Source organism: Rhineura floridana, chromosome 1 (genome assembly GCF_030035675.1).
Source record: "Rhineura floridana isolate rRhiFlo1 chromosome 1, rRhiFlo1.hap2, whole genome shotgun sequence".
Taxonomy (NCBI): Eukaryota; Metazoa; Chordata; class Lepidosauria; order Squamata; family Rhineuridae; genus Rhineura; species Rhineura floridana.
The window spans coordinates 158,068,550-158,082,529 of record NC_084480.1 but is presented as its reverse complement, the minus strand read 5'-3'; the positions used below and the strand labels follow the sequence as shown (position 1 = coordinate 158,082,529).

At 44.2% G+C, this 13,980-nt stretch overlaps 1 protein-coding gene across 1 annotated transcript in view; it reads left to right on the top strand.

The window, feature by feature from the left end:
* The window catches only part of C3 (complement C3), a 115,501-nt gene extending 102,571 nt beyond the window's left edge, over nt 1–12,930 (top strand). Inside the window, exons 37-40 of the mRNA XM_061639347.1 lie at nt 7,481–7,567; nt 9,710–9,793; nt 11,452–11,587; nt 12,638–12,930. Coding sequence (XP_061495331.1) covers nt 7,481–7,567; nt 9,710–9,793; nt 11,452–11,587; nt 12,638–12,779 — 449 coding nt within the window. The 3' untranslated portion in view covers nt 12,780–12,930. The remainder of the gene's footprint in view (nt 1–7,480; nt 7,568–9,709; nt 9,794–11,451; nt 11,588–12,637) is intronic.
* Nucleotides 12,931–13,980: the final 1,050 nt, after the last annotated feature.

The window sequence follows — 13,980 nt, the reverse complement described above, 5'->3', positions numbered from 1 at the left end:
TCGGGCACAGAGGATCTAGTGTCAACTAGACTGTTTTTGGAGATGTATTTTCCTCCCTTGTTTGCTAAAGTCATGACTGCCTTAGATTTATCTTCCACACAGCAGCAACAGCAGCAGCAGGAACCACTCCCTAAAAGTGCGCTGGTATGACCAGTCCCTAAGACATCAACTAGATGCATTCTGCTGCCTGCACCATTCAAGGCTATAATGAAAGCAGAGTGGGATTCCCCGGTACAGTGTAGAAAGGGTATTAATATTGCCAAAAGTTTTATGTTCTAGATGCAGACGTCATGGAGCAGCTTCGGACTCCAGCAGTGGATGGTCCCATCTCTGCTCTGCTTTCCCATGCGCTTATTTATTTTATTTATTTAATTAATTACATTTCTAAACCGCCCTATAGCAACAAGCTCTCAGGGCGGTGTACAACAAGATAAAACCACAATTAAAATACAAGCAAGTGTAGATTATAAAACATATTAAAAACAAAATTAAAATACAACTTAAAAATAAAAATACAATAAAATTAAATTTAAAATTAACATTAAATTAAGGTTAAAATGCCTGGGCAAAGAGGTAGGTTTTTACCTGGCGCCGAAAGGATAACAAAGAAGGCGCCAGGCGTATCTCATCTGGGAGGGCATTCCATAATTCGGGGGCCACCACCGAAAAGACCCTAGATCTAGTTGCTGATCTCCGGGCCTCCTTATGAGTTGGGACCCGGAGAAGGGCCTTAGCTGTCGAGCGCAGTGACCGGGTAGGTACATAGCGGGAGAGGCGTTCCATCAGATATTGCGGTCCGATGCCATTAAGGGCTTTATAGGTAAGAACCAACACTTTGAATCTGGCCTGGAAACATATTGGTAGCCAGTGCAGCTGGGCCAGAATAGGTGTTATATGGTCGAATTTCTTCGTCCTAGTAAGAACTCTGGCCGCAGCATTCTGCACTAGCTGAAGTTTCCGAATCATCTTCAAAGGTAACCCTACGTAGAGTGCATTACAGTAATCCAATCTAGAGGTTACCAGAGCGTGAATAACTGAGGCGAGGTTCTCCCTGTCCAGATAGGGTCGTAGTTGGGCTACCAGCCGGAGCTGGTAGAACGCATTCCGTGCCACCGAGGCTACCTGAGCCTCAAGTGACAGGAGCGGATCTAATAAGACCCCCAAACTACGGACCTGCTCCTTTAGGGGGAGTGTAACCCCATCCAGGGCAGGTCTGATATCAACCATCTGGGCAGAGTGCCCCCCCACCAACAGCATCTCAGTCTTGTCAGGATTGAGTTTCAGTTTATTGGCTCTCATCCAGTCCATTATCGCGGCCAGGCAGCGGTTCAGTACATCGACAGCCTCACCTGAGGAAGATGAAAAGGAGAAGTAGAGTTGCGTATCATCAGCATATTGCTGAAAACGCACTCCAAAACTCCTGATGACCTCACCCAGCGGCTTCATATAGATATTAAAGAGCATGGGGGACAGAACTGAACCCTGCGGGACCCCATATTGGAGTACCCAGGGACTCGAGTAGTGCTCCCCAAGCATAACCTTCTGGAGACGATTCCCAAGATAGGAACGCAGCCACCGCCAAGCAGTGCCTCCAATTCCTAACTCCGTGAGTCGCCCCAGAAGGATACCATGGTCGATGGTATCAAAAGCCGCCGAGAGATCAAGGAGAACCAACAGAGTTACACTCCCTCTGTCTTTCTCCCGACAAAGGTCATCATACAGGGCGACCAAGGCCGTTTCTGTACCAAACCCCGGCCGAAAGCCCGATTGACATGGATCAAGATAATCAGTTTCATCCAAGAGAGCCTGGAGTTGGTGAGCGACCACGCGCTCTAGAACCTTGCCCAGGAATGGAATATTTGCTACCGGTCTATAGTTGTTGAAATTATCGGGGTCCAAGGAGGGCTTTTTTAGAAGCGGTCTCACCACCGCCTGTTTCAGGCAGGGTGGGACCACTCCCTCTCGTAAGGAGGCATTAATCACCTCCTTGGCCCAACCGGCTGTTCCATTCCTGCTAGCTTTTATTAGCCATGAGGGGCAAGGATCCAGAGCAGAAGTGGTCGCCCGCACCTGTCCAAGCACCTTGTCCACATCCTCGAGCTTTACTAACTGAAACTCATCCAATAAAACCAGACAGGACTGTGTTCTGGACACCTCATTAGGTTCAACTGCTACAATATTGGAGTCAAGGTCCCGGCGGATGTTAGTGATCTTATCTTGGAAGTGCCTCATGAATTCATTACAGCGGGTTATTGATGATTGAATTGCATCCGGAGGACTAGAGTGTAGAAGTCCCCGGACAACTTTAAAAAGTTCCGCTGGGCGGTTACAAGGTGACTGAATAGAGGCAGCAAAGTACTGCTTCTTTGCTGCCCTCACCGCCTTCACCGCCTTCACATAACGTTTAGAAGAGGCCTTCACAAGAGCATAATTACAGCCGTCGGGAGTTCGCCTCCATTTGCACTCAAGCCGTCTCCTTTCTTGCTTCATCACTCTTAGCTCCGCGGTAAACCAAGGGGCCAATTGAGCTCTGCAGCGGAGAGGGCGCACTGGGGCGATTGTGTCAACTGCCTGGGTCATTTCCGTATTCCACAGAGTGACCAGGGTTTCGACAGAGTCGTCAGTTTTATCAGCCGGAAAATTCCCCAGAGCCCTTTGAAATCCCTCAGGATTCATTAGTCTCCGGGGACGGACCATCTTAATTGGTCCTCCACCCTTGCAGAGGGGAGAAAACAGTGTGAGTCTAAATCTCAATAGGCGGTGATCTGTCCATGACAAAGGAATAGATGTAAAATTCCTCACTCCCAGATCACCATCCCCTAGCCCAGTGGCAAAAATCAAGTCTAGAGTATGTCCCAACACATGCGTAGGGCCAGTAACAAATTGAGACAGCCCCATGGCTGTCATGGATGTCATGAAGTCCTGAGCCGCTCCAGACAAGGTGTCCTCGGCATGAATGTTGAGATCCCCCAATACCAGAAGTTTGGGGGATCGCAACACCAAATCCGAGACCACCTCCGTCAGCTCAGTTAGGGAAGCTGCTGGGCAGCAGGGTGGACGGTACACCAGCAGTATTCCCAGTCTGTCTCGCTGGCCCAACACAATGTGCAGACACTCCAGGCCATTAGCCACCTGGATAGGGTACCTAACGAGAGGAATGGAACTTTTATAGACCACAGCGATTCCCCCTCCCCGACCCTCGGATCTACCCAGATGCTGGACCGAATATCCAGGTGGGCACAACTGGGAGAGATTAATACCTCCCAGATCGCTCACCCAGGTTTCGGTAATACATGCCAGATCGGCCGCCTCATCCACAATTAAATCATGGATGAGGGAGGTTTTGTTATTTACCGATCTGGCATTAAGAAGCAGCAACTGGAGATCTTCTGCCCTGGGCTAGAGATGTGCAACTGAAGGATCCCAATGAACGCAGGTCGATACTGCCCTTAAACATTCACATGATGCTAATGCCCTCTCAATTCGGGCTTCAGTGGCTGCGTCGGTTTTTGCCAGGGCAGCACTGCTGTGGATCGAAGAGCTGTTAGATGATGCGGATCAAGATCCAACTAGGATAAGAAAATCTTTACTAAAAGTTTCAAGGTCATTGTCTTTCATAGCAGACGCCACCATGGATTCTGTTCAGTTCTCCTGCAGAGCCATGGCAGCAGCAACTCTCGCTCATAGACATCTATGGCTGAACCCCTGGGATGTGGACTTTTCCTCCTGTGTGAATTTGGCTTCTGTCCCTTTTTCTGGCACAAAGTTGTTTGGTGATGCAGCGTTGCAGGATGTTCTGGTGGAGACAAGGGACAAGAAGAAGATGATGCCCTTCCAAAGATGGGAGGACAGACATTTGTTTCAATGTCCTTTTTCTTCGCCTCAGGTATTTCATTCCTTTCGTGGTTCCAGGAACCTGAGTCAAACTAGAGAATTCAGAAGTGGCCGTCCCTTTTGGAACAGATCTCATTTTCAACAACATTCTCAGCAACCTAACGCTTCCAGAGGCGCTTATGGTCAAGGAAGACAGGCACGCCAGAACCAAAGATACTTCTGACTCAGATCAGATTCCACCAGTAGGGGGCAGACTCAGTCAGTTCTTCTACTGTTGGCAAGAGTCCACTCAGGACTGTTGGGTACTCAAAATAGTGAACATAAGATAGAACTGTCGGAGTATCCACCTGCCAAGTTAATTCCTTCCCTGGTCTCAAGCTCTGCAGTAAAGCAACAAGCAGTATTCAGCGAAATATGTCACCTGCTAAACATCTCTGCAATAGAGGAAGTTCCTTCCCATGAGCGTTTCACAGGGCTTTACTCAGTCTTCTTCTTGGTGGGGAAGAAAGACAGAACGTAGCGTGCGGTACTCGACCTGAAGTTTCTAAACCACTTTGTTATCCAGCAGAAGTTCAGGATGGAGACCATAACATCCATCAAGGAGGCTCTACAACATCAAGATTACCTGGCCTCAATAGATTTGAAGGAAGCATACCTTCATATTCCCATTCTCCCAGTACACCACTGCCTGCTCTGTTTCTCTTACAACGGAGGTCACTACCAGTTCAAAGCCTTACCTTTTGGTCTGTCGTCAGCTCCAAGAGTCTTCACCAAGGTAATGGCGGCATTAGTGGCCAGCCTTACCTGGATGACTTGCTGATCCGATCCAAGTCCTTTCACCAGGCCCAGGAGAACGTCCAGATAACCTTAGCCCATTTAAAAGACCACGGATTCTTGGTGAACACCATGAAGAGTCACCTAACTCCATCACAGCAGCTACAGCACCTGGGGGCATGGATAGACACAGTTCACCAATCTATTTCGCTTTCTCAGGAGAGGGTTTACAAAATCAAGGCCCTATCAATGTCCTTGGTTTGGGTGACATCAGCAGACATCATGAAGTTGGCAAAGTTGTTGGGCATGATGGCCTCTGCCATAGGGATTACTCCTTGGGCTCGCCTACACTCTCGCCCGCTACAATGGCTGTTAATAAACTATCAGGAGGACATTGCACACTGCAGGCACCACTATGTATGAATTCCCCACAGCGTCAAGACTTCTCTTCTTTGGTGGAAATCAGAGACATATCTGCGAAGGGGTGTCCCGATGTACGATCCCCCTTGCTCCCTCATCACCACCGATGCCAGCCTCAAAGGATGCGAAGCTCACTGTCAGAGCCAGTATATCCAGGGCAAGTGGTCACAGTCGGAGTTAACCAGAAGCATGAATTGGTTGGAGCTTCAAGCAACACACCTGGTGCTTCGTCACTTTCTTCATTCACTCAGGTTTCCAGATGTTTTGATTTGAACCGACAACACAACAACCCGTGCCCACTTGAACAAGCAAGGGGGCACAAGGTCATTATCACTACAAAGGGAAGCCATGGACATGCTTTTGTGGGAGGAACAGCATCTTTCCTCAATCAGAGCAGAGTACATCCAGGGCCACCTAAATGTGACAGCCGACTGGCTCAGTCGGCAACAACTGTTCCCGGGGGAGTGGGCCCTCAACAGGGAGGTATTTAAATCCCTTCAGTCTATGTTCGGAACTGTCACCATAGATTTGTTTGCCTCGGAGATCAATCACCAGAACAGATGTTTTTACTCGAGGTACTTGTCTCACAATGTGGAACAGGTGGATGTCCTGGCTGAAGGGCTGGCACTATGCCTTTCCTCTGACACCTCTGTTATCCAGAGTTCTCAAGAAAATTCAGTCAGAGAGGGCCAGTGTGGTGTTAGTGGCCCCATACTGGCCACGACGTCCATGGTTCTCATACATCATTCAGTTGACCACATCACCCCCGTTTCATCTTCCATCAAGGCCAGACCTGCTGCATCAGGGTCTACTGCTACATCCAGGACTCCAATGGCTTCAGCTAACCGCCTGGAAATTGAATGCCTACAACTGTTAAATTCGGGCATACCAGCAGAGGTGGTGACTACCATCCTGGCGGCCAGGCAACCATCAACCCTTCAAAGTTATCAGGCAACGTGGAAGACGTTTTCCTCTTGGTGTGGCAGAAAAGGGGTTGAACCAGTATCGGCTGCGGTCTATGAAGTGCTGTTATTTCTACAAGACAGGCTTCGGAAGGGCATGCGACCTAACACTCTGAAAAGGCAGCTCTCAGCTTTGTCATCTGTCTTACAAATCAGGGACTTCAACTTGATAGCAATGCATCCATGGTTGAAGCGATTCCTTAGAGGAGCTACTACTCTTAGTCCACCAGTTCTTCACCGATTTCCAACCGGGAGCTTACATACAGTTCTGGCTGCACTGCAGAAACCTCCATTTGAATTCCTCCATCGTTGAATTCCGTGCCACTACTAATACTTTTGCTGTTGAAATGTCAACTGCTGTATAAAATAAATTATCTCCATAATGTCTTAAAATCTCCTGAGGTAGACTCATGACCATGCAGAAAAGATCACAATGGTGAATAATTGCTTGGGGTGCTGCTGGAGTCCCGAAATATTTGGAAATTGTAAATCTGGCAGTAGTGGCTGGGAGAAGTTCAGTTTCTGTTCCCATTTCAAGCCAAATCTATCAGATTTGCACTTTCCAAAACATGAGAAATGAAGCACAGCCACCCTTCAAATACTTATCCAAATTTTGCAGTGCAGTTCTCTAGCCAAACAGTGTTTCCAAAATCCATATATTAGGGTGAAATGTGTATGAAAAGGAAAATGAATATATTAGTAAGAATAACATACAAAAACACAGGATCTACCAAGAAGTTGTTAAAATAACAAGATAACCTATTGCTGTATCTCCAGAATTGTTTTTGCTATCAGTATTTGCTGCCCTGGGCTCCTGCTGGAAGGGTGGGATAGAAATCAAATAATAAATAATAAAATAAATATTTAAGGGGTAAATTGTGATATTAAATGTAAGGAATTTATATCTGTTTTGTTGATTTTGCCACATAGGAGTCTGTAGTTCAGAGATCTTATCTGGTTGGCATAGAAATGTTTGGACTATTGCACTCTCAAGAAAAATGGTACATGCTTGGCTTCTGCAAGGCAAAGAAAAACCACGGCCCTTTTATGCCCTCTAGTGGGACTTATAGGCATCTAATTACAACATCAAGGACACCTATGAACAGTTGCTTCAGAAATATGGAAAGCATAAGGGGCTATGGATCCATTTGTGTCTCTTGTGATAACTTTTTGTAGTTTCCTATACATTATAACTTTGGAAATCCTGTAGTGTGTTGGAGGGGGAATGTTTACTATTTTGGGGGTTGATAAAAATAATTGGAAAAATATTTGGAGAAATTGCTTGCAAAAATGGATAAAGCTAAAACTGCATACAAAAATATGTCTATTAGGAAACATTTGCACTAAAATGCTGAAGAAATTTCATGAGGATTTTTATTTTTTTTTAAAGGGAGTTGCTACAGAAGTGTAGAGAACTGGATTTAAGATTGGAAAAAAAGGAAAACTTCCCATGTCCTCATTCTCTTTCTCTCTCTGCTCTTCTCCTAAAGAAACCTGCTCCTTTTTCAACAAGGCAGAGAAACCTGTTGATCTGCAGCTACGAATTGCAGAAGCCTGCAAGCCAAGTGTGGATTATGGTAACTAGAGTTTATATTGCTGAACCTTGTACACAAGGCACTTTTTCACACAACACATAGTTAAACTATGGGATTTGCTCCCATAGGAGGCAGTGACAAATATCAGCTTGGATGGCTCTAAATGGGATTAGACAAATTCATGGGGGATAAGGCTACTTGCCATGATGGTTGGAGGCTGTATGTTGCTAAATACTAGTTGCTGGAAACTGCAGGAGGGATGAGCATTCTTGTGCTTAGGTCCTGCTTGTGGGCTTCCCATAGACATCTGGCTGACTGTTGTGAGAACAGGATGGACCATTGGCCCTATCTAGCAGGGTCTTCTTATATTGTTAAAATAACATTACCTGTTGCCACAACCAGAAATGGCACCCTACCCCCCCCACACACATTTTTTTTTCTTAACTAACAGAAGCCCAGCAGGGTCTGAAGGAAGGCAGCAACACCATGAAGAGAAAGCTGGGGACTAGAACAATAAAGTGGTAGCTGCAGCGGGATAACTCGGTTGCCCAGCAGTTGTCACCATGGGAGCAGCTGGGGGGGGGAGGTAGTCACAGCAGCAGTCTGTTGGCTGCAGGGATGGAGGGAGCAGGAATGCCACATCATCCTTACCCCACTTCCTGCATCCTGAAATAGGGCTGGGTCAGGGGAAAAGTTACTTCTTGTGCAAAGAAGGGGGATCCCTTTATGAATCTCCCTGTACAGCAACACTTTGCTTTTCAGCTCATGGTGAGCTACATGAGAATAAAACTTTGCTGAGCTGTGTCTGTGTGGAGGGGTGGGCAGGGTAGATTTTAGTGCGTGGAGGAAACTGGAGAGGGAACCATAGCTGTCTCTGTTCTGAACATGGAAGTGCAAAGGAATGGCTCTGATTGCCTATAGGAAAGGCAACAATGGCAGACGAAAGAAAGTAGAAGAAGATGAGAGAAAGAATTGACTGACATGTGAAGGTGGAAGAAGATGTCAGCAGAGAGGAAAAGGGCAAGGCAGACAGCTGGTGATAAGGTAGCAAGTGAAAAAAGAGCAAAATAAAGGGAAGGACAAAAAGTGCAAGAAAGTAGGGAGAGAAAAAGGCAGCAGCAAGTGAAAGAAAGGAGGTGGCAAAAGTAATAGAAAGCAAGAGGAGATGCAGAAGACGAGTGTTGGATCCCTTTGGATGCCATGCATGCTTTTTGGTAAGAAAACATCAAACGTAATGGTGATGTTTCCAACTGTTGCACAGTTTTTTGAGGAAGATCAAACAGTAAATGTTGCTTCTAGCAAAGGAGGTGCTGTGCAATTAATTGAACAATTCAGTGCCTATTGCCCTCACAATTTACATGAGGGTATACAGTGGATACAGTCACCTTTCAAATAGACATAGAGTCACTGGAATAAAGATAGTAGTTGCAGAAACAGTTTTTTGAACTCTATCGTGACACAACTTTAAAAGTGCAATTTTAGCAACTAAGATTACCTTTGTAAGGAAGGGTTCTCAACAGCGGTGAACCTCAAAACAAAACAAAACCAGTTTAAGTATAGGAACTGCGTTACAAGTTAGACGTTCTAATATCACTCTTCACGGGAATGAAATCTGGAAGAACAAACATACCCAGGTGATCCACTGAAGTGTGAATTTTCAATAACTTCTGGTTTTCAATAACTTCTGAGCCTTCTGGCTAAGATCAAGTGTAAAATCACTGGTTTTCATTTAGTAGTAATGCTAAGATAATACTGTGGATGGCATTCAGTGCTAGCCCTACTTAGTGGGTAGAAGTTAGTAGACATGATTAACTTTGGTTCATTAATTTCAGTGGGTCTATTCTGGGTATGACAGTGGAATATAACCCTATGTATATTACTCTGAATTGCCATTTTAGGAGTAATAATGTGCATTATTAGTACTATTAAATATCAAAAGTGAAAATGTGAAAATTGGATGTTGGAAGTCAGAGGTGGGTTTGGACCAATTGAAGACCACTGTGTTAGTATTATTGTGTTTCTTCTTTCCTGGAGGCCATAGTTATAGTTTGTTTTTGGCAAGCAGTTCAGATGAGCAGATTGGGTAATTTGAGATAAAGATCAGAAACAAGTTGAATTTACTGACATAAATCTTAAGGCCTTTTGGGGAAAGCATGCAATCATCTTAATATCTTTGATTTTAAGTGTACAAAACCAGGCTGATTCTAACAGAAGTAGAACTTGAATATAACAACTACCTCATGGAAGTTCTAGAACTTATTAAATCAGGTAAGAATTTCCCTGCTGAAGGTAAACATGCCTTTGATACAAAAGTAAGAGCATTTTCTTATAATGCTTTAAATAAATATTTAAAGGCTCACTTGAGGCCAGTGATTTTCAAACTGTGTTGCAAGGACCCCTGAGTTTCCTTAGAAGCAAGTGTCCTTCCTTATTTTCCATACTTATTATGAGTCGTATGGTCAGGGTAATGGGCTTTTTAGCTAGCTTGATAAGGTACAGATTTGAACAATGGGCTCCTCTCCTAAGGCCAGATGTTTACAATTGCTTTTGCATTGATTGGATTGCCAAATACCATGTCCTGTGCATATGACTGGCAACATCCTCTCAGTTGAGATGACACTCTTTTAGCTACTTTTCCCCTCAGGTCTCAAGCAGCCTCAAGTGAACCAAACTGAAGCTATTTTAAAAATCACATAGGCCATTTTGTGGTGTAGTGTCTCTCAGGTTTATAGCCAGCCTGACAACAGTGTCTTCTTAGTTTTGCCCAGTGATTTCTGGGTAACAGTGTTCTTTCTGGGAATCTCCAAAGCCTGTCAGGATAGCACAAACTGTATATGGGGATCCTGGGACCACCTTACATCCTCTCTGGGGATGATATTGCTGCTCCTATAGGGGCAGAAAGTGTATGTGAATAGTGGGAAATCAATGCTGTATGGGGCCTCCAATGAGCACAGGAATGGTGGATACACCTAATAGGATTTTTAAGAACTCCTTCAGGCCATTTTGTAACACATAGTTTTGCAATGATTTGATATAAAATTGTATAATTTTTAAAAAATGAAGGAAGGAAGCTTTAAATTTATTTTAACTGACACGTTACTGTATTAAAAGTTATTTATTAAATTTTTAGTTCATCAATAACTTTTAACTCAGTAATCTTTACATCATCATTGTCATTTTATAACTGTTAAACAATCATCAAACCTCCATTACAGGTCCCTTTTTGAGCTATGGAAGGACATATGAGATAATTTACACCTAAATAAAGCCTTCTGAGAAGGAAAGACCATCTTTAAAATTCCCAATTACAATAACCTTACAGTAAGAGTCCTTTTCCCATATGAACCTTCCCAGATCCTGAGATCGTCATCCAAGGCCCTTGTCTACATGGCACATCTGAGGCAGATCTGGAGGGTGGCAACAAGAGAATGGGCTTATCTGGAGTATGATGTGTTTGCCTCCAGATCTGATTTCTTCTTCTTCACCCCATGTTTGGTGTCTATCATTATTATTATTATTATTAGCCCCTTGAAAGTTTATTTAGTGAAACAAGTATGCATTACATTTATACAACTACTCCGGTTTTTAAAAATTGAAAAAATTGCTCTGGGGGTGGGATGGTGAACTAGCACTGTGATTCTCATTAGTCAACCAATCAATATTATCCATAGCCAGCTTCTCTTGGAAACCAGTAGAACACAGAAGTTTGTATATTTGACCAAACTGATGTGAGCATAGAATAGATCCGCAATACCAGGAGCATTCTAGTTATATAGGTTTGTATGCACCCTAAGGTAGGAGGGGCAAAACAAGGGAGCTCCTCCATCTTCATCCCCCTGATTACTGTTGCCTCTCCCCTGCCCCCTTAAACCAGTTAAAACTCACAGCCCTGATTCAAATATTCATGTTTTATCTGATTCCTCCAGGGAGTGATGCAAATCCACAAGCCAAGCCCCGCAAGTTTATTAGTCACAAAAGATGCAAAGACTCTCTGCAGCTGGAGGTGAACAAGGACTATCTGATCTGGGGACTGAGCAATGACATGTGGCCCACCAAAACTGAGTATGTATTTTATTTTATTTGTTAGAGGTATACTCTGCTTTTCTACAGTCGGGTCCACTGAGTGCCTAACAACATATTCAAGATGCAATAAACAGTTGCACTGCAAGTTTGGAAATAAAGGCAATCAGCTAATAAAACAAGCAGTATAGAACAAATAGTTCTTCAAAGGCCAATTCCACAGATTTCTCAGAGAACTCCTTGTGATTACAGCTCACAGTTTCATGAGACATAGATGAGACTGTAAAGAAACATTAACCATGATGCTGTCAAAACCCCTTTACACATACCTGGACTGCATTAGTGCCATCATCATTGCTGCTTCCATCCCACATCTGCAGAAGTATATAAACCCATGTGCTTCACTTTTACAGTGTGTTGATATGAAACTCAGGAGCTTCATCTTCTCCCATTTGTGGGCTTTTCTGTCACTACCTCTGGTCAAGTCCCATATCCTTATCTCCTACATTATTTACCCCTTTTTCCCCATAGCAAACACATGGAACTATGAATTGCGAATAGGTGTTTATTAATATTACACAGCAGGTAGACTTGATTGACTGCCACAAATTCACCTGTATATGTACTCTGTGTGTTTAAGAATATGCTTGATTCACTTCATGTTTGCTTTGGAAAGCACTGATGTAGCAGCAGTGAATTCATAACATTCACAATTGCTTCATTAAGTGTGAAGCAGCTTATATTGCCTCTCTCAGCTTGGATATTCTTGGAGAGTGTTCCTGGGCTTCATCCCTCTAAGGGAAATTTAAAAGTGTTCTCATTTCCATTCCAGTTTTATTAAGGGTGGCTTAAACCCACAGTTGCCTTAGCTAGAACAAGCCTGAAATGTCTCTTGGTCTCCATGTCAAGCTGGCGGAGAGAGACTCTGGCTGTGATCCATTTGTGCATATTTTATTCCCTTCTGGTTGTTTCTTCATAATGGCATGAGAGGTGGTATTGTGTATACCAGATATCTGAAGACTCTAGATTCATCTGCTGCACCCGGTTTGCCTATGGAGCAAAGAGTCAAAGATTCCTTTCTTCCCTTTCCAGAGTCAACTACATCATTAGCAAGGATACCTGGATCGAGAAATGGCCAAACGATGATGAATGCCAGGATGAAGAATTCCAGAACTTGTGCAATGATTTCATTGAGTTTTCAAACTCGCTGATGATTTTGGGCTGCCAGCAATAACTACAAAGACATCACCTGCAGAAAGTGACCTCCCCCATAGGATCGGTTTGAGCAAGTGTTCAAAAGACACCTGCCCTCTTCAAGTTCAGCTCTCCTATTTCCCCTCTGAAATGTTTATATAAATTCTTTAAAATAAAGAACTGATTTCTTACCTTTGTGTCACCTTATTTTTCTACAACCTCATGTTTTTAATAGAGTTTCAGTATTGATTTATATAGCTCCATCCATGTGCATTGATGAGAGGACAAGGGGATAGACAAGGGAAGACAGATCTAAACTATGGCATAGGGGAGATAACAGAGAAAGAGGAGTGAAGGGGGAAGCAGGGGCAAAACAGGGAAAGTCAGTCAGCCAATCAGTCAGATCTACTTGCTAAAACCAATTGGTCATATTACAAAATGTAAACAATCAAACTGAGAGATCCCCAGCACATTAGACCCCCAAATAATTACTTTGTCTGATCCATTGGAGTGTTAGAGCAAACACAGAAAACATAGATAAAGGAAGGGCTGTTTTCTCCCTTCCTGTCAGCCAGCCTACCTGCCTTTCTTGGCTCTTGCTTCGCTGCCGCCACCTTTTAAACAATATTCTTATTTGCGAGGTTGCCCAGACCTCGCCCTGCCCCAGACAGAACCAACAAGCAGTAAGGAAGCTCAGGACTTGCTTGCCCCTCATTTCTGACTGTGTGTGTGTTCCAGTGCCCCAGCTTTCTTCCACCTACACTCCACACCCCCATCTCTCCAAGATGCTGCAGCCCTAACCCCCCCCTCACCCTGTTGTCTGCAGTGCACAATCCAAATCTCCATCACCACCACATTGCTGATTCTTTATTTTTATTTTTTAAAGCTCAGCATGTGGCTGGCTGGGATCCTTGTATTGCAGCAGAAATGCATTTATTTATTTTATTATTTCATTTATATCCCACCTTTCCTCCAAGATGCTCAAGGTGGTTCACATAGTTCCCCCTTTTCCATTTTATCCTTACACTAACCCTGTGAGATAGGTCAGGCTGAGAGACTGTGTCTGGCCCAAGGTCACCCAGTAGGGCTTCATGGCTGCATGGGGATTTGAACCACTGGTGTTGGGAGACGGGACTGTACATCTTCAGACTCGTGTGTGTGGGTGGGGAGGGAGATACCAATCTGATTGGACCTTTGCATTAAGAAAAGAAAACACCACCTCCCTGTCTGCAGGGAGCTTT